This window comes from Ambystoma mexicanum, chromosome 7p (genome assembly GCF_040938575.1).
Source record: "Ambystoma mexicanum isolate Mex_15411 chromosome 7p, UKY_AmexF1_1, whole genome shotgun sequence".
Lineage (NCBI taxonomy): Eukaryota > Metazoa > Chordata > Amphibia > Caudata > Ambystomatidae > Ambystoma > Ambystoma mexicanum.
The window spans coordinates 375,315,954-375,335,789 of NC_090939.1; the positions used below are offsets into that span (position 1 = coordinate 375,315,954).

A 19,836-nucleotide genomic window follows, 5' to 3' on the forward strand; every position below is an offset into this window, starting at 1 on the left:
TCCAAGTTTGTAGGACTTCGTTTCATCTGTCTAATCATTTTTCATCCTTTTCAATGAGAAATGTTATACCTAAAATTCTATAACTTTATACATGTGTCCATATTATCTTAAAGCATGTTAATATTGAATTTCAAAGTTGCACCATATACACTTTCCTCAGAATATCCAATTCTCTGCCATTTCTGTCCCTTATGTGCCAGTGAAGGCTACCACGTCTTAAATGAAAGCCACCAAAATGACATCTAGATTGTGAAACTTTTGCATTTCGGCGTTGTCCAATTGCGGAGATAAAAGTCTCAAGGTTTTATTAATAAACTAGTCTTTTGAGCAAAAATGGGGTGGCCTTCATCCCCCCAACTGGGACCATTGTTTTCTTCAGGCTACCACCAAATGTCAGTTTGGACCAGGGCTGCCCTGGAGTTTCCCCAGCTTAAGTGACTAGTGGTTGTCAGTTCCAAACGTCGCACGTAGGTGTCCCAGATCTATTGTCTCAAGCTGAAGCCCAGACACACGTCTGACGAGCATGTGAGATTTCTCTCTCTTGGTCCATTCAAAGTTTCAAAAGGCAACAGTTAACATGTAGGTGTCCCAGAAATCCCTTGTGGCTCCTGTTGGGGGAAACCCCCAGCCCCCAACTGTCTCTTGAGCCATAGTAGAACCCTGTTTGGCTAATTTTCCAGTATAGCCAATGCCTTTATTTCTTTATTTTATTTTGTTCTGGATCAGCAGCAAGCCTGTTGAAATAAAACATCCCATATATGTTTCCCAGCAAAACCCCTTTAACATTGCTTGGCCAAGACAGGGCCTTCTTTGAACACTACACTTTTTTAAAACAGGCATTTTTCCTCATTTGCAAAAGTGCATTTTAACACATGGTGAAGTCTGCAGTCCCTATCAAAAGGTTTTCTCTAGTCAGTTTCACTTATACCGCAATTTGTTTAAGATACAGGTCCATTGAAATTGACATATGCCCTTAGAGCTAGGGTTTCTTTTGAAGCAGTGATTTTTGACATTTTGTGGCCCAAAGGTCAAGCGACTTCCAGTGCGGCTGAAAGTAAAGCTTCTGTTGATTTCCTGGATCTGGTCTGACACAGCCTGTTATTCAGGGATAATGCTCTCTTCTGCTGTAGCACAATCTGAACATTGATGGGCATGGCAGGGCCTCACTGATAAAAGCAGAGTAATGTAGAAAAGATGAAGAGCATCAGAGCAGCATCTTTTTAAATGTAAAATATTTCCCTTTTCAATGGGAAACTTTGTGCTAGCAGCAAAGCAGCGCAGCTTTTCACTTCGCTTCTTTAGTACACACAAGAACACACCCTGGCAGCCTTTCTCTCGCTCCCTGTTCCAACTTGACCAATGGTGCTTGGCAAAACAGTGCAGCCATCCTTTTGTAGCTGCAAAATGCAGTTTTGATGCGAGGCAGAGGGGCTCAAAGGAGCCAGCGCAGCCATTTTGCTGTTAACTGCTGATGTGCAGCTTGGTTATGGATGGGAATTCTGCTGAGTGAGTCAATGTATCCCACAATAGAGAAGGAGGAGAGAAAAAGGCTTGCATGGGAGTTTGTTAATTTGGGATTAACGAAAGAAAGGGGGGGAATTTTGGGAAGTGGGGACCCTCATCCAAGGCTCCCAAGAGGTTCCGGATGAGGTGGAGACCTGCAAGTGTGTTATAGGTATTGGGAAAGGGTATGGGGGAGAGGGATGTTCACGGAAGCTGCCTTCTGGGTAGATAGTAGATGCTTAGGTGCAGGATGCGCTGTTAGCGAAATGCCATTTTAGAAATCAGCTGCCATTTTGGAATCAAGGCCTAGTGCCGTGCTGCAGCCAGGACAGTAGGCCCAGGCTCACAACATAGGTATAGACATGTGTATGCAGGGTCGGGGTGCTACAGACAGCAGTGAGAAAAACCAAACCCGCTGACAATCATAAACCTCTGATTGTCTCATACCACTAGCATTTGTATCCCAGAAGGAATGTGCCCTGCAATGCCATGAGGGGACTGCGAGCTCCCTGTGCAAGCTTTTCCCACGAGAAGGAGGGCACGAGCCTCCGACCTTCCCAGCCTAAGACCAAAGTTATAGTGCCTAGATGCCCCTGTCCCATGACTACAACATTCCAGAGTACCAGTCAGCCCCAGAACACCGACCATAAAATGGTTACATCGCCATTTTATCAGAAAGATCACAGTAGAACATCCTGGACCCCAGAGATTTGTGCTGCGAGGTGCCAGGAAAAGAAATAATTTAAGCCTGGGGTGGAAAGAAATGGAACGGCAGCAATGCTTCTGGGATCGAGCTGGAGTTAGCAAGTTATGATGGCCTCAAGAGTATCCTCTGCGCCCATGTCTGCAGTACCAGGTGCCCATTAGGCCACGGATGGGGAATATTATGTTTTGTGCTTATAATTGCCAATACTAGTGTTGGTGTTGCTAGGATTCTGTGTTGTAAGAATAATCATAGGACAGTGCAAGCAGACAGAGAAAAAAGCTATTGGGATGAAGATAATGATTGATGTGAATGCTGTGGCTGATGAGCATACGCAGATTGAAAGCACCACTTGTGAGCACCTGAAAGGTGTCAGGGTTGGCTGGAGTAGTAATCAGGAAGAGTTTGTACATAGAATTAACATTGTGGTTGCCCAAGTCAAGATGGAGAGAAAGAAACTTGATCTGATTGGTTAAAGGAACAATGATATGTTTGGTTTGTCTTATTGGTGGAAAGGATAATGGGTTGGATTCTTGGGAGGTGAGCAAGATTCTAAACTGCCTTTTATCCATAGTAATTCTGTGGCTGGTTGTACATTAGTTAAACTCCTTAAGTAAGGCCTTTCAGAGTTCAGAAGATTTACAAAAGTAGTAAGAAAATCATTTGCTGAGCCAGAGTGAACAAGACGACATCAGGTGGGATCGTTCCTTTTAAAAGTTTAAAGATTTTCACAGTGAACTTCCATTTTTTATAAGAAACTTAATTTACTGAGTGAAAAGGCATTTTACAGTTTAATTACAATAAGGAAACAAGTGTAAAGACTGTGCGCTCAAGTTTAAAAGTTGTTAACTGCGTGAAATGTGTTTCAAGACTGTTTAACGCGTGCGCGAGTCCTCGTGACTTCAGTAACGTCGTTATGGGAGCGCGCGGGTATGCTGAGCGATAGAGCGAGTGTCCTAATGAATAGCGCGAGTTGTTTTCAGCGCGTGCACAATTTTCACGTGAGTGACATTGCGTAAAATAGCGCGTGTTGTGTATAACCGTGTGCGTGTGTTCGGTTGCGATAGAGCGCAAGCTCATTTTAACTTAGCGTGCGTTGTTTTTTTTTCAGCGCGTACACGTGTTTTTACGCTTGCGTGTATTTGTTAAGATGCGCGTGAGATTTTTCTGCGCAAGGACAATTTTTCACGTCTTGTGATTTCACGTGTTAATCGCAAACGTGCGTCAAGAAAGTAACTATACGTTTGTACGTGTAAAAAAGAAAAGGTTCACATGCAGAAGGAGAGCAGCATTCAAGAAAGTTTATGAGTTTCTATTTAATTTAATTTTCACGCAAATGGAATTCAACACTTCAAAGAAAGACTGCATTTCGCAAAAGCATTTAAAACTCAAACTTCATATAGTTAAATGAACTTTAAAAGCAAAGAAGAATATCTAAGTCTGTAAGGTGCTTGCAAGGGTCATTACTTTAGGATTCTAAAGAGACTTGAATGGCTAGGGACAATGTGCACTAAAGCATGATAATAGTTTACAAGATATTCCATACAGATAATTAACCTCCAAGTCTTAAACAGAGGTTTAAGAGGTAAAGAAGTTAGAGTTTGTTCTAAAATTATTTTAGAAAAGAAGTTTATATTAACATATAGGTAACCAAGTGTATTTGTTTACTACAGATACCAGAGCCTACCAGAAGGTTGCAGGGCTGCAGTGTCTCCGTTGTTATTTTCTCCAAATTCCCCTTTCCCTTTCTTGGGGTTCTCAGCTCAGCTTTTACTTTAGGGTTGAGAGATGAACTCCTGGTAAGGAGTCTGTGGGGCCAGCATCAGCTCCTGTGGAATTCAGTCAAGCCGGACCCTGACAAAAGGCAGTCCTCTGGCACCTCCAGGAACAAAGTTTTATTACCCTAAGGATCATAACTATGTGGGACGTTGGGTATTCTGTCGACCAAGTGGAAATGTTGCCACATGACCTACAGTGAGGATGAACACAAAGAATGCAGGTGACCCGAGGGGGGTGGCAAAGATATGGATTCCGAAGAAACCACAGTGTGAAGAAAAGGTGAAGAGGATTAAGGAGGTGGTTGAGGATTCGACCCGAGTGTGGAATGTAGAGAAGGAGATGTACATGTCACTCATGGAGCCTCACCTCCGTCATATTAGAAGAACAGAAAGAAAGCACTATGTATGACACCTGGAATCATCTCAATCCCGCATCGGAGATACGAAAGACGTTATGCACTCAGACAACCGTATCGAATGTACCCTCGAACAGAAGTGATGGAAGAAAGTCTGCAAACACCATCGACATGTAAGAACTATAAGTTAAGTCTGACAGGTGTAAAGTGACGCCATGAAGAGGAGAGACTTCGACGCACCAAAACGATATACAAACGCTTAAAGAATGAAGATGCAACTGAAGCAATAAAGTAAATGAACATGTAGATACGAAGAAATCATATATACTAAGAGAATAAGTAAGAAGAAATGCAGCAGATGTATATACGCAAAAACGCAAGGTAGAGGTGTCATATTAAAGCTTGCTACAATAGAAAATATAAACACAGGTAAAGCAGCCATTATGAGAAGATGGACGTCGGTTTTCATATCATAGCAAGCTAAAAACCCCAAGGAAACAGACTGAAGCTGCAGAGCTGGCAGGCACTGAAATACAGATTCTTCAAAGAACAAAGAATATTTGTTTGACTAAGGATCAAGGATGCCAGAGTAAGAAGCAACTGAAAAGTACAGAAGGAGTCGAAGAGGATAAGCCATGTATGTAAGATATATTTCTCTTAGAATAGGTAAAGGAGTAAACATTTGCGAATGGCAAGTGTTGGACAATTAAAAGTGAAGAAAGCATATGCAAGACGGAGCAACCAAGAAGAGTAATAGCACCCAGTATAATTGAATTAAATAGCCCTAAATAGGAGGACAAAATAGATACATTGTCTCCTCATGTGGTGCAAGACCAGAAAACAAGGCCTATTCACAATGCTCCAGATGAAGACAGCAACGTACCCTCACCCCCTTAAAAGTTCAGGAGAAGCGAACAGTCTGAATGGTCAACCACAAATTAGAGGTCTTGGCTTAGTGCCTAACTGGTGAGAGATGGGAAGGCTAAATGGTTGAGCGGGCAGTATTCCGATGATGTTCCCTGCATTTGGGTTTTGTTTTGCTTACGTGCTGCTAACAACCTGAATGTCAGATGTTGGAGGAGGGTGCTAACCAATCAGGATGGACTATACATTGTTGCAGAAGCCAAACCGCTGCTGTTATTCTATTATCAGTATTATACATAGTTAGAGGTAGTTTGAGGCGTGCCTACCAGATAAAGGTCAGCCAATGATGTTACAAATATGTAACAAAAATGTCTCTGGAGGATAGCTCAGGGGCAACGTGCTCGCCTTGGAAGCACGACAACTCGGGGCAACACAGGTTCGATCCCCGGGTCTGCGCTTAGAAACCTCAGAGTATGAAGCGCGTTATAAATAACAAAAAAATAAATTAAAAAAAACCAACATATATCATACAAATACCTAAATAAGCTATGGGTATAAATGTTCCCCTAACCAATCCCTCTGCCAATAGGTTGTTAGGGAGAATTCTCATAAATTTGCTAATTCTCTTCACCTTAGAGACCCCCAACAATTTTGCTGGATTTTGAGGACTTGATTTTTTTACCTGGAAAGTGTGTGAGCCTTTTTTCCCCCCACTCTCATGTTTTTTGATGTGTGTTTTACTTTTGTGTTCTTTGATTATGGAGTTTTAAGATAACTCCATAGGCATCTTTTCATGTGTGTTACACACAGCACCCTCAGTGCATTAACACAGGGATGTCTTTTTAGACTTCCACAAGGTTTAAATACCTTCTCTGGGATAAACTACTGTTTCCCAGAGAATGTAAGGTTTGCTCTGTTTTTTCTCTTTCTTCTTCCCCCATTCATGTTGTCTTTTGTGTTGTTTTGTGTGTGTGTTAGTGAGTACATTTGGTGGTGATAACGTTTATGTTTCATGTAACATGGTTATATTAATGTAATTATATAATGTAAGATGTTCATGAATTTAGATGTTAACGCTTATTGCAAACTTGTTGAATTTATGTGAAATGGTTATGGTTTACTGAAAATCCAATAAAGAGATCTAAAAAAAATAAATAAAATAAAATGACTGCTAGTTTTTTTAAAATTAATAGTCACAGCACACACTATCATCCTATAGAGTGCTGGAGGGATTACCTAGTATCCCATGTCTATAAACTCATGTAGCAGTCAAATGCTACCCTTTCCTACCGAAATGGATGGTGGCAGTGGTTTTACAACAAACTACAATGATTTTTCCCGACCGCGAACACCGGTAGCTAAAAATCGCGGGAGCCATGTTTTTCAAGATGGCGCCTTAAGCACCTTTGTTTAAACAGATCCCGGTCGTCCTTTTTCACCATTTCTTTTTGGAAAGGTCCTTCTAGAGTTTGTCTCTGCGCGTCAAACCAAGTTTGGTCCCTTTGTCCGTACGTCTTTGGCGGGCTTCAGGATTGAAGACCGCTTCTGGCACCTGAGTGTCTGGGGTGGGCAGAAAGTGAGGTAGGTGCCCGAACCTCCCTGTGCTTAGTCTCCTAGGAGACCCAAATGCACTCTGGCATGATTGACTGGCTGACTGTCCGGCATGGACAGCCACCCTACTGGGTGAGTGGCAGCTAGGCTGGAATGAAAGGGAGAAAACTGTTTAAAAGGCGAGTCTCTTGGACTGGAAAGCAGAGTCGACCACTGGAACGAAAGAACCGAAGACGAGCTGAAAGAGGACGGTGTTAGGAGGTGGTTACATTTACTTCATTGAGTTTACAATCACATCAATTCAGCTGCTGCCATGTAACCTAGTTACCAAGGAACCTTTGTTGTTATGATTAAGCAAAGGTTCCACATTCTAGCAGCAGAGAGAGAGAGGATTGAGAGCAGGAGGACAGCCACAGCTGGGGGCCTTTCTCTTGGATGAACTAAAGAAATAAAGCCTCTCTATAAAGACAAGCATCAGCGTGAAGCGTGGTCATTTACTTATTAACATTGGCGACGAGGATTGGGCCAAGGAGAAAAGGCCCCCAGCAGCAGCAACACTGCAGCAATATTGATTACAGTTTGGATGCAAATGGACGGAGTGTTACACTAGATGTGTTGTGTAATAGCAGGCGAGAAACAAGGCCATCCTCCTGGAGCGGAGTAAACCAGCAAAGCGCATTTTGGAGCGGAGCACCAAGAAAGAAGTCAGTGCCTGGCAGTGGAGAGAACCATAAAAGCATACTGGAGCTGAGCACGAATATTGAGGAGGTTGGATGACCTGTGGATCACAAATTGGATCACCTGTGGATTACGGAGGAGGCTGACCTGTGGATCACAAATTGCAACTACCACAGACAGCGCTGACAATATCAGCACAGGTTCCACCTGAAATCACACCTTATAAAATTTAAGTACAAGTAAGTGACAGTGTGGCTGTGTAAGGTTTCCTACCTGGGGGTGACATTAATTAATTCACAACATGGCAAACGTCCCAGCCCCAATTTTCTTCCTGCCTACACCAGGTGAGCCCAGAGTGCGTTGGATAGACTGGAAAGAGGGTTTTCAAAAATATGCACTGGCAGCATTTGGACCCAATTTCTCCAATGAGCGCAAAGAGGCGCTCCTATTTCACTGTTTAGGTGCCGCAGGACAGGAAGTGGTCAAAAAACTACCAGAACCTCCAGACATTCCTGATGGGGGTCCATATGAGAAAACATTAGCAAAATTAGACAAACACTACTGTGTTGAAGAAAATATAATTCTTGAAAGGTACAAATTTGCCACGAGAACTCAAAAAACTGGAGAGAGTATTGAGGAATTTGTAACTGCTCTTAGAGGTTTAGCCATCAAATGTAGATTTGACCATTGTCGAGAGGAGCATGTCAGGGACCAACTCATGATTAAGTGTTCTAATGATAACATCAGGAAGGAGTTATGGAAGGAAAGAAATCCTTCTCTTGATAGAGCAATTGAGATAGCGAAAATGATAGAACACACAGACAAATGTATACAAATGCTTCAAGTGGATAATACATCTCAAGATAAGCCCAAAACTGATGACAATGAAGCTACCATACATAAGGTTTCGAGAGTGATGCAGAGAGGTGCGGCAACTGCGCGTCGCACTTGGCAAATGGGTAGGAGACCTGAGGGTCGCCAAGGTCCCTTTACCAGAGCATGGGGACAAGGATCATCTACCAGAGGGTCGCCCAGTGAGAATGTTACATTCAGGGGTGGCAGGGACTCTGGTTATCCTAGAGGTGCATCAATTAGGAGGTGTTTCAGATGTGGGAGTCTATATCACAAAGCATCTGACAAAGAATGTTATGCATCAAACATTATATGTAATGAATGTGGGGTCAGAGGACACATGGCTAGATGCTGTAGGAATTTTTATACCGCCCCAAGTCAAATACATGAAGTCAATGCAGATCAAGAATTTATATCAATTGATGATGCTGGTAGAGAAGTTATATTTTCAGTCAATGCCATTGATGGGAAGGTCAAGAAAAAGAAACCATATGCAACTGTGTTAGTTGGAGGGGTGCCAGTATCAATGCTCATGGACAGTGGAGCAGATTATACTTTGATAAGTGTGCAAGTGTGGAAGGAGAAATTTGGATGTTGTACATTGTGGGAGAATGTAGTCAGAGCAAATGCTTATGGAGATGTGCCCATAGAAATTTTAGGGTGCTTTGAAGCTGAGCTCCAATTCAAAGACAGGAAGGCGTTAGTGACTATCCATGTAGCCAACAGAGGTGGAGAGCTGTTGTCCTGGAGCGATCAGGCAGAGCTCAAGATAAGACTTGAAGCAAGCCACCCAGAACAGGTTTTGACTGTTGAAGGTGGAAAATCCGGTGGAAAATCGGTCTCGAGCATTGTTATGGAAGGGGCCAGAGGGCATATGAGTGGCACTAAGTTAGGGTGCTTGAAGGGATTTGTGCACAAAATTCGTTTGAAAAGGGATGCCATTCCCAAAGTTGCCAAATTACGGACCATTCCCTTGGCCCTGAGAAAAGATGTAGAGAGTGAATTGAATAAAATGGAAAGTGAAGGGGTGATAGAGAGAATTGATTCCTCAGAGTGGGTTAGTCCTATTGTAATAGTGAGAAAGAGCAGTGGATCTCTGCGGATATGCATAGACCTTAGACACCTGAATAAAAATGTAGTGGCTGACAAATTTCCTTTACCCAGAATAGATGATTTATTGGCAGGGGTGTCTGATTCCAAAGTATTTTCTCTTATTGACCTCAAATCTGCATTTCACCAAGTAGAATTACACCCTGATTCGAGAGATCTCACAGCTTTCATTACCCCTATTGGCCTTTTCAGATGTATAAGAATGCCATTTGGATTGATTTCAGCAGCTAGTGTATTTCAGAACGTCATGTACAGATTACTGGGAGGAGAGAGAGGTGTCATGTGTTACCAGGATGATGTGCTAGTATGTGGGAAAAATGAAGCAGAACATGATAAAAGGTTAGAGAGAGTGTTGAACATATTCAAAGAGGCTGGCCTTACAGTATCGTTAGAGAAATGCATATTCAAAACTGACAAAGTTGAATATCTAGGTCATGAAATTACAGGTGAAGGGATCAAACCCAAAGAAAAGGCCATAGAAGCTATTCGCAAGATGGAAGCACCAAAATCCAAAGCAGATATACTATCTTTTCTAGGTCTGGTTGAATTTTATGGCAAGTTTGTTAGAGGGTTGGCAAATTTGTCAAGGAACATGAGGATGTTGACTCGTAAAGGTGTTACGTTCAAGTGGAATGAATCTTGTGAGGAAGAGTTTGGTAAGATTAAAGATGCTATAGTCAATGCACCCATCTTGAAAACGTTTGAAGAAAGTAGACATTCATTACTATTTGTGGAGTCAAGTGACTATGGTATTGGGGCAGTTCTAATGCAGGAAGATCAGGAGGGCTTACACACCATAGCATTTGCCTCTAGATCTCTCAAAGGACCTGAGAACAGATATTCAGTGGTAGAAAAGGAAGCATTGGCTTGTGTCTGGGGAGTGGAAAAGTTCAAAAGATATTTGTGGGGCAGAGAATTCACAGTATGTACAGACCATAAACCCCTAATAGGAATATTTACCAAAGGTGGTCTGGAGGGAGTCTCCAGACTCATCATGAAGTGGGTGACATCCCTACAAGGCCTGCAATATGATATGCTTCACATTAGTGGTGAAACCAACGTAGTTGCTGATGCCTTATCCAGATCAGTAGTGAGAGAAACAGTGTCTGAGGAGTCTCCTCTGACTCGTGAGAAAGGTGTTGAAATATTTCAGGTTCATGAGTCAGTAAAGAAAGAGGAGTGGGACAATGCATGTTCAGAGGATGAATTGTACCAGAGAGTTTTAACATTGGTGACGCAGAACAGAATAAGAAACTATATTGGTGATTTAGGCGGGTTTGCCAAAGTTAAGGAAGAACTCTGGATTGATAAAGGATACTTACATAGAGGACATCAGATGGTTGTACCTATTAAAATGAGAAAATTAATAATTGAGCTAGCTCATGTTGGGCATTTGGGACTGCCTAGAACCAAAGGCTTGGTTAGAGCAGAATTTTGGTGGCCTAATCTTGACAAAGACACTGAAGAAGTGGTCAACAATTGTTGTGATTGCATTGAAGGTAATAAGGGTCTCAGGATTCAAAAAGTACCCATGACTGTTAGAAAGCCATCCACAGTTCCATGGGATGAGATTGCTTTAGACTTACTAGGGCCTTTCAATATCAAGGGTGGGAGAGACACCTATGTACTGGTTGTCATAGATTTATTATCCAAGTGGCCCGGAATATTTACACTAAGAGACATATCCAGCAGTAGCATCATTAAATGTTTGGAGCAATTATTTTGGAGAGAGGGATTCCCCAGAAAGTGTTTATCAGATAATGGGACCCAATTGGTTTCCAAGGAATTTAGAGAGTTCTTGAGTAACCATGGAATAGAACAAGTAACCACTTCATTATATCATCCCCAGACCAATGGGTGTGTAGAACGCTTCAACCGCACTCTCATGGATGCAATTAGAATTGCGGTAGCAACAGGAGGTGACTGGATCAGGACCATAATGGAGAGAACATTCCAATATAGACTAGCACCACACAGTGTTACGGGTGTATCCCCATTTGAACTATTAAGAGGGAGGAAACCTAACTCACACATGTGTCCAGGCTGGATGGGGAGGTCAAAATTCGTAGGAATAGATCTGGAGGGAGTGAGAGAGAAGATATTTGAATCTGGGGTCAGATCCAAGGAGCAATATGACAGGAAGAATGCTTGTAGAGAATTCAGTCTTGAGGAAGGTGATTGGATCAAGATCAAACTTCCCACCAAGGTGCGCAAAGGTGCATCCATATTTTCACAGCCCAAACAAGTTGTTAAAGATTTGGGATCTTCGGTGCTTGTTAAAGGGGGTGGGGTCTGGAACAAGGAGAGGATAGCAATTTGCAAAAAGGTAAACAACAACTTGTAACTGCACTGCAAGGTATTTAAAGCAATTTAATTATTTCTTCATATAGCGGTGTATCAGATACTATGTAAATAATGAACTACTTATGTTCAATGAAATCTATTATCTAGTTTAGGCAAATACTTATATTTTGGTAAAAGGAAGGGAGGTGTTAGGAGGTGGTTACATTTACTTCATTGAGTTTACAATCACATCAATTCAGCTGCTGCCATGTAACCTAGTTACCAAGGAACCTTTGTTGTTATGATTAAGCAAAGGTTCCACATTCTAGCAGCAGAGAGAGAGGATTGAGAGCAGGAGGACAGCCACAGCTGGGGGCCTTTCTCTTGGATGAACTAAAGAAATAAAGCCTCTCTATAAAGACAAGCATCAGCGTGAAGCGTGGTCATTTACTTATTAACAGACGGCTGCTGCAACTCCTGGACTGTTGGTTTGCCTGGTGAAGCCCTGTTGCAGGTCCGAATCGCCAAGTTCATCTCGACAGAGAAGCCCCTTCAATGACTTCTTCCTTTGAGTTGGTGGGACCAATCAACTCGTAGGCCACCTGGATACCATTCACAGAGCTGGTTAGGATTAACCAGGGGGAAGGACACCAGCTTGTGTGGTTGACAGCTACTCGAACCAAAGATCTTCCATTTTGCCAGCTTGTTTGATCCATCCTCGTGCAGTGCATGAGTCCCCCGACGTGCTCCCTCTTGTCCCCACGACTGAGGCTCAGGAACAGTGAGATCTGCAGGAACTGCCAGGAACCAAGGTCTTCATACTAAGGTACTGGGCCAACCAGATTGAGAGCACTTACCTCTTGCAGTAAAAGTTCCTGAAACTTTCCCAACTTACAGGCCTAATCAGCTTGTGACCCAACATATGATTCTTTTTCGTACAAACTACTTCTGAGAACATTGGCAAAGACTTTACCGTTTACTACAAGAACTGCTCTTTCCTATCCAAGACACTAGCCCATTGACTTTGACCTAGGCCTATTGAATTGAATCCTCTAGTGCGGTGAAACTATTTGCACTGCCTAAAAAAGTATTTTAGATCTATTCTATTAACTTGTGCCTTTTTACTCCCATTCAAAGAAACTGAAATGCCATTTTGCTCCTATTTCAGGGGAGCCTAATTTACTCAGAAACGTATTGGTTTGGTATTGAAGTGTGTTTGTGTATAATATTAAGTTGCCTTCTTCTAGTGAATGTTTTCTAAATGATTGTGTAATAAATTAATAAGTGTTTTACCAAGAAACCTTGAGTGCAAGTGTCTACTTGAACCACTGTGATTGTAAGACCTCTGTGTAACATCCTTGTACTGCTCAAATTCCCTCTTGAGATAAGCCTGGCTGCTCAGCTCGCTACCAAATACTGTGTAGTACAGACTTATACCAAAGGTTGGTTTTGCTTACACCTGTAGTCCTAATTGTATGTGGTGGTCCCATAGGGTACTGTATGCAATTCTGCCTAACATAGGTTTTTACTATTTGCCACGTAGGATGACGTCATAGCTGATACATATTAAAAGGTATAAAGCCTTTGTGTAATGGAAATGTATTTTAGCGTAAACTGTGACTTGTTATGCTTGCCAGATCTCCATGCTTTATTGAACTGATAATAAAGTAGTACTTTGCCATATCCTTTGAGTATGTCCCGTTATCTGGGCCCATAATTAGTTATGGTAATCCCATCCAGCACTTGATATGCTCCAGATTCTACTGCACAGGATGTTACACCTGGATTGAGAGGCACAGTTTATTGCAAGGACAGGTTCAGGGATATGAAATATTTGCCTTTTCTGACCACAATATGTACATTTAGAAACTATTTCACCAGTCAGTAAGCCTACATGTTTATGTCATTACCTTAAAGATGTCTAATCTGGTGAACATTTCCGATGACAATGTTCTATTTGGAGTTGGGGGCAGGGGTTTGGCACATTGTGAACATCATCTACTAATGGAGATTTTAGTGTACCTGGTGTTCTGGGGTAGTTCTGTCGTCCTGTGAGCATCAAGGATATCCAATCTATCATTCATCAAGTGCCATGTATCTTGGGTACATCTCACAGAGCAATTATTTGCTGCAGTCATATTCAAAAGCTACAGGCGCACACTGACCAGTATTTGCCTTTTTCTTGCTGCGCACATTGTTACCAATTATGCTTTTTTAATATGGCTGTTTTCTGTACATAGTTTTATTCCATTTTTGTTTCTCCAATATTGATTTCTTATTGATGTGCACACCTAACTTTTCGCTGATCTGGAATTGTGTTTTGTTTGCACCACACAAACACAAACATTAACTAAGTAAGCATGGCCTGAAAAGTTCTATTACGGAGGATGTTCAGTGGTAAACAATTAAGTCAGAGTTCTTAATAAAGGACTCTAAGCCTAAAACAACTTTACATTTCACAAAAGCTGAAAACCAACTGAAAAACCCACATTATCACATGTCTAAAAGTTATTTGTACTTAAAGACTTATTTTTCCCACTGTGTGTGTTAATCAATAATGAATGTCATTAACCAAGAACACAAGTGAATGTGGCGAACAGTGACAATTATAGGTGCCATTCTTAGTAAATATTTTCCAAGGGCAACATGCCACATGGGACTAAGAGCAAGATTAACAAATAAAAAACATACTCAAGAAATTCTTGTGACAATTTCTTGTGCAGTGCAGAATACCCTTGATTAACTCACTCAGTACTGCTCACCAAAAAGGTGGAATTTATTCACAGCCTTGCTCAATGCTCAGATTTCTCGCTACCACCAATGGCACCAACTCACGTGAAATGGCACTAAATCTGGATCATCTGGGAATTTCTTTCAATTATTACTTCTAAAAATGGCAAGACGTTTTGATTCCTACTGCTCCTTCTCCTGTAACCACCAATCCAAAGTTTCTGTTTGGGGTTCTGCTGTCCTTAAACTACAGATGCACTAAATCTTGATTTCCAAATAGAAACTGACCTCAAATGGTATAATGCAAAGACAAAATGTTAACGATTTGGCAGGATATGTGAAGAATGAATCAATTTTTTTAAACTACCCTGAAAATCACATTTAAAGTTAACCAGGTCTGAAAATAGACAAATGCCTGCTATTTCCATTAAAAAAGCCACTAATTGTCGAATTACAGAAACGTTACACTGGTGAAAGTGCAATTACCACTACTGCAAAAGTTGCCCTATTGCAAACATCATTCCTTCAATGAATTTGGTCAACACAGCAATGTGTGCCCTAGTGCTAGCATGAATACTAAATTCACACTTGTGAAACAAATGCATTGAAAGATTAGGCTTTCGCACAATGGCAATTTTTGCCATAGTGTTAGATGCACTTGCACTGAAAAATTGTTTCTGTAATATTCCCCCATTCGCTTTTCTGCTTTAAGTAGGGATGGGCTTCTATAAATAGCAATTCTTTTATGACAGATTTATTTTTTAAAAGGACAAAAATGTGCACTAACCATTTGCATGACTAGCTCTGGATTTCGATCGTCGCCATCAGCAGCTGCTTTAGTGATTGCTCTTGCAGTCAACTCTTTCAAATCATTTGCGAGATCTGTTCTTGAGGGCTGGTCCAAGTATTCCGGGTCACACCCTTTCACTAAGACAAAAAATTTAAATGCATGTTGAGGACAGACAATGTTGTAACTGGAAACTCACAAGTGCTCAAATCAATTGCAGATTTTGTTGTTAATTTTCTATATAAAAATGGAGCAGTTGTTGGCTGTTGCCCGAGTTGCTGACTTTGGTGCAGTTGGGCTATGCTCTAATTCTGGTTTACCCACTTGTCCCCAATATGTGATCCAAAGCAAAATCAGTATTTCTTTGAACACTGCTAAGTTAAGGAAATAAATGAGTATTGTTGATTAAAAGCCGATATTATAATGTGTGGACAAACACCATATGCAAATATGTCAATCCATAAAGCATACATTCCTTAAGCAAAACAAGATAACATATTAAGGTTTGGACTGGTTCAGGTATTTTTGTGCTTTGTGACTAGATGAACAGATGATGTTCCCAGGAATCAGAAATCATTTTCTCCCATCCTATAGTCATAACAGTTTGGGTAAGGAACAAGTTACTTACCTGTAACTGTTGTTCTCCAGCATGGGTCTGGCATGGATTCACATGCTCATGAATATTCCCTGTCAGGCTGAGAATCATCGGTAAAGAAAAAAATCAGTTTCAGTTTCACTTCTGAACTGTCTTTCTCCTAACAACCAATCACTGTTCTATGGGTCATACTGCCCCCAGCCAATGACTGCCCTCTACCTAAGCCCCTCCACGGGCAGCCATCTTCAGATTTAGTAGCACGTAAAGTGGTAGTCGGACCAAGAGAAGAGCCACAGAGGGGTAGGCGGGAGGGTTCACATGTGACTCCATGCCAGATCCATGCTGGAGAACAATAGTTAAAGTTAAGTGACTTGTTCCTTTTCCAGCATGGGGTCTGGCATGGATTCATATGCTCACGAATAAAGAATACATAGCAGTACACACATGCACAACCACAGGAGGTGGCAAGGCTCAACATTAAGCATCTCTTACCTCCTCACCAGGCTAACCTTCAAGCGAACAGGTTGAGCAGCACTGCTTGGCCGACTCTGGCCACCTCCCTGGAATCCTGGTTGACGCAGTAGAATTTCATGAAGGTTTGCGTCGACCTAAACGTAGCAGCCCTGCAGATGTCCAGCAGGGGTACACCAGACAGGAATGTCGTGGTTGCAGCGATCGCTCTGGTCGGAAGGGCTCTCTGATGGCCAGGCAACGGTCAGTTTGCCAACTGGTGACAATGGGTGATGCAGCCGGAGAGCCACCTGGAAATGGAAGCCTTGGAGAGGGCCTTACCTTGGTTCACAGGGCCAAAGTTCACAAACAGTTGTGACGTCTTCCGAAGACTCTTCGTGCGGTCCACGTAGAACTGCAGTGCTCTAGCCACATCCAACGAGGTTAATGTCCTCTCAGTCGGCGACGAAGGCGATGGGAAGAAAACCGATAACACCAAGGGCTACCTGTGAATGAAGTCCGAAGGCCCCTTGGGCATGAAGGAGGGGTGCGTCCGTAGCACCACCCTCGTCTCATGGATTGTCAAGTAAGGTGGTTTACAAGATAGGGCCTGGATCTCTCCCACTCGTCGTGCGGAGGTGATGGCCACAAGAAACGCTGTTTTCCACGATATAAACTACAGTGGTGCAGAATGCATAGGCTCCAACGGAGGACCCATGAGCCTAGTCAGCACCACATTGAGCTCCCACGCCGGGGCCATCACCGGCGGGAACGAACGGAAAAGTCCTTTGATGAATTCCTTGACAAGGCGGTGTGACCATAACGACGACCACCCCGGAGTTCTTGTGTAGCGGGAGATAGCCGCCAGATGAACCTTGATGGAAGCATGAGCCAAACCTGCCTTGGCCAGCGACAGTAAGTACAGCAGCACCTGCGGAGCCGTAATCCGTAGAGGGTCGAGTTTCTGTGCGCAGCACCAGATGGCAAACCTCTTCCACTCATGTCCATAGCATTTCAGTGTAGACGAAGCCCTGGCATTGGCAAGCACTTCCTTGCAGTACGCCGGGAGATCGTATCCACCAAACTCTAGCGCTGCAGGAGCCAGGCCTGCAAGTTCAGCGACCCTGGGTCGTGGTGCAGAATCGCGCCTCCTTCTCTGGCGAGAAGATCTGCATCCACCCACCAGACGATTGACTGGAGGGGACGCTGACATGTCCGGGTACCATATCTGCCTCGGCCACGCCAGTGCGACCAGGATCATCCTGCACCGAGACCGTCTGAGTTGATTGAGAAGTCGCAGAAGCAACGGCAACGAGGGAAACGCATAGAGGAACAGGCCATCCCAGGGGAAGGAGAATGCATCCCCCATGCTCCCCAGCTGGGGAAACCTGCTGGCAAACCTTCGGCACTTGGTTTTCGTCGCTGTCACAAACAGATCAATCTGGGGAGTGCCCCATTGTCAGAATAGAAGATCCACTCGGTCCTGCCGAAGCTCCCACTCGTGGCACGAGCGCAGCACCCTGCAGGAGTGAAGAAAACCTTTGCTGACTCTCTAAAGGTTTTCTTCACTCCTGCCATATGAAACGGGACGAGGAACATCTCCTGGGCGACGGCCCATTGCCATAGGTCCTGCACCTCTCTGGAAAGCGCCAGGGATCTGATGCCCCCCTGCTTCCGGATGTAAAACATTGTGGTGGTGTTGTCCGTGAAGATCAGCACCACCTTGCCCTTGAGGGACTTGATGGACCTCACCCTTGCGATCTTCAGTGTCAACAGCCGCTGAACCTTGCCCAGGATGGCCGCTATTCTCTCCTCCGACGGGGACGCCAGGCACGACGCCGTCTCAGCCAAGACCCCAGAAACAGCGCATCATGCGATGCACCAAGCAGGACTTCGCAAAGTTTATCGAGAACCCCAGTTCCGTGAGTAGCCGGACAGTCCTCGCTGAGTGCTCGACGGCGGTCTCTCTCGACTTCGCTCGGATGATCCAATCGTCCAGGTAGGGGTAGACGTGAATCCCCTGCAGGCGCAACCGCCACTGGCACCAGACACTTGGTGAAAACCCTTGGTGCAGACTTCAATCCGAAGGGGAGGGCCTTTAATTTGTAATGCTGCCCTTGGACCACGAAGCGCAGAAACTTGTGGTGTCCCTTGTGAATGGGGATGTGGAAATATGCATCCTCCAGGTCCAGCGACGCTAGGAAATCCCCTTCTTCCAACTGTCCCAGCACGTGCTGAAGGATGACCATCTGAAACTTCTGTGACCTGATGTATTTGTTGAGGCGGCAGAGGTCTACTATGGGTCTCCAACTGCTCTTCTTCCTGACGAGGAAGTATCGGGAGTACACTACGGAGCCCCAGCGCCTTTTTGGGACAAGTTCTATTGCGCCCTTCTTCAGCATGGCCCGTACCTCTAGAAGAAGTTGAGGGGTGTGGTTTTCCTGCCTGGCCACTGATGGAATGCACGGACACTTCCGTTGAAATTCCAGGGTGAGCCTGTGGGCCAAGGCGTCCAGCACCCAACAGTCGGTGGAGATGGACTTCCACACGCTGACGAAGTTCGCCAGCCGGCCTCCCGCCGGGGTGCGCGTGTTCGGGCCTGACGTCACGGCCGGTTCAATTCTGCTTTGCTGTGGAGACGCCACTTTGGGGATCTTGGCAACGACAGCGACCTCCTCCGGACTTGCTGGAGCCCCTGTAGGCTTCCTGGCCCGAAGAGCGGGACGGTTGACGATAGGATGACCTGCCACCGAAACCTTTGGAGGAACACGGACTTTCCTCCGGAGGTCCGAAAGGATGGCCGCCGCTGCTGGAGCATGCCCAAAGCACGAGCCGTCTAGGTATCTGCCTTGATGGCCTGCAGCGACTTGTCCACAGTCTTGGCGAATAAGTTGTCCCTGTTGAAGGGCATGTCCAACACCCTCGACTGTACATCCTGGCGGAAGCTAGTGGCCCTCAACCAACCCCGCCGACGAAGGCAAACGCTGTTGCCCATCTGGCAGAATCTTGTATCAACGATGTCCTTGGCCACTGTGATTGCATGGTCCGATGCCACCTCGCCTTCCTGCAGGATCTCCAGCGCTTCCGCTCTCTTGTCGTTGGGAACTAAGTCCAGGAAGGGGCGATCTTGAACCATAGCTCCCTGTCATAACGGACCACGATGGCTAGGGCATTGGCAACCTTGATCGTCGTTGCAGCCAACGAGATGACCCATCGCTCCATAGCATCCAGCTTCTTTCTGGCGGGGGGTGAGACAAGAGGACGCTGAAGTCCGGAAGATTTCTTCCTCGCTGCTGCCGAGTCGGGTTAAGGCTGGGATCTGAGACACTTGGGCGCAGAGTCCGGCACTCTGTACTTCTTCTCGTACCGGTCCCTCTTCGCCAGGGCCGAGGAAGGGTTCTTCCCTCGTCCCAAATGTCATCTAATAGAGGGATCGAAAGCACAGTCTTACTCTTGGCCTCCCGGCGCTTGTACAGGAAGCCTTCCTTCTTTTCTTCGGGAGCCAGTTGGAAAATTTCCGAGGCCTAGAGATCATGGCATGGAAAGAGCCAATCTCGTCAGGCGGTGAGACCCTGGGCACTGGAGACGGGGGGTCC

The 19,836-nt window shown here is 44.3% G+C and overlaps 1 protein-coding gene across 2 annotated transcripts in view; it reads right to left on the reverse strand.

Annotated features, from left to right (window-relative positions):
* USP25 (ubiquitin specific peptidase 25) overlaps positions 1-19,836 on the reverse strand; it is a 1,331,637-nt gene that overhangs the window by 278,783 nt on the left and 1,033,018 nt on the right. For both annotated transcript variants that reach the window (XM_069636412.1, XM_069636413.1), the window contains exon 18: positions 15,196-15,335. In XM_069636412.1, coding sequence (XP_069492513.1) covers positions 15,196-15,335 — 140 coding nt within the window. The remainder of the gene's footprint in view (positions 1-15,195; positions 15,336-19,836) is intronic.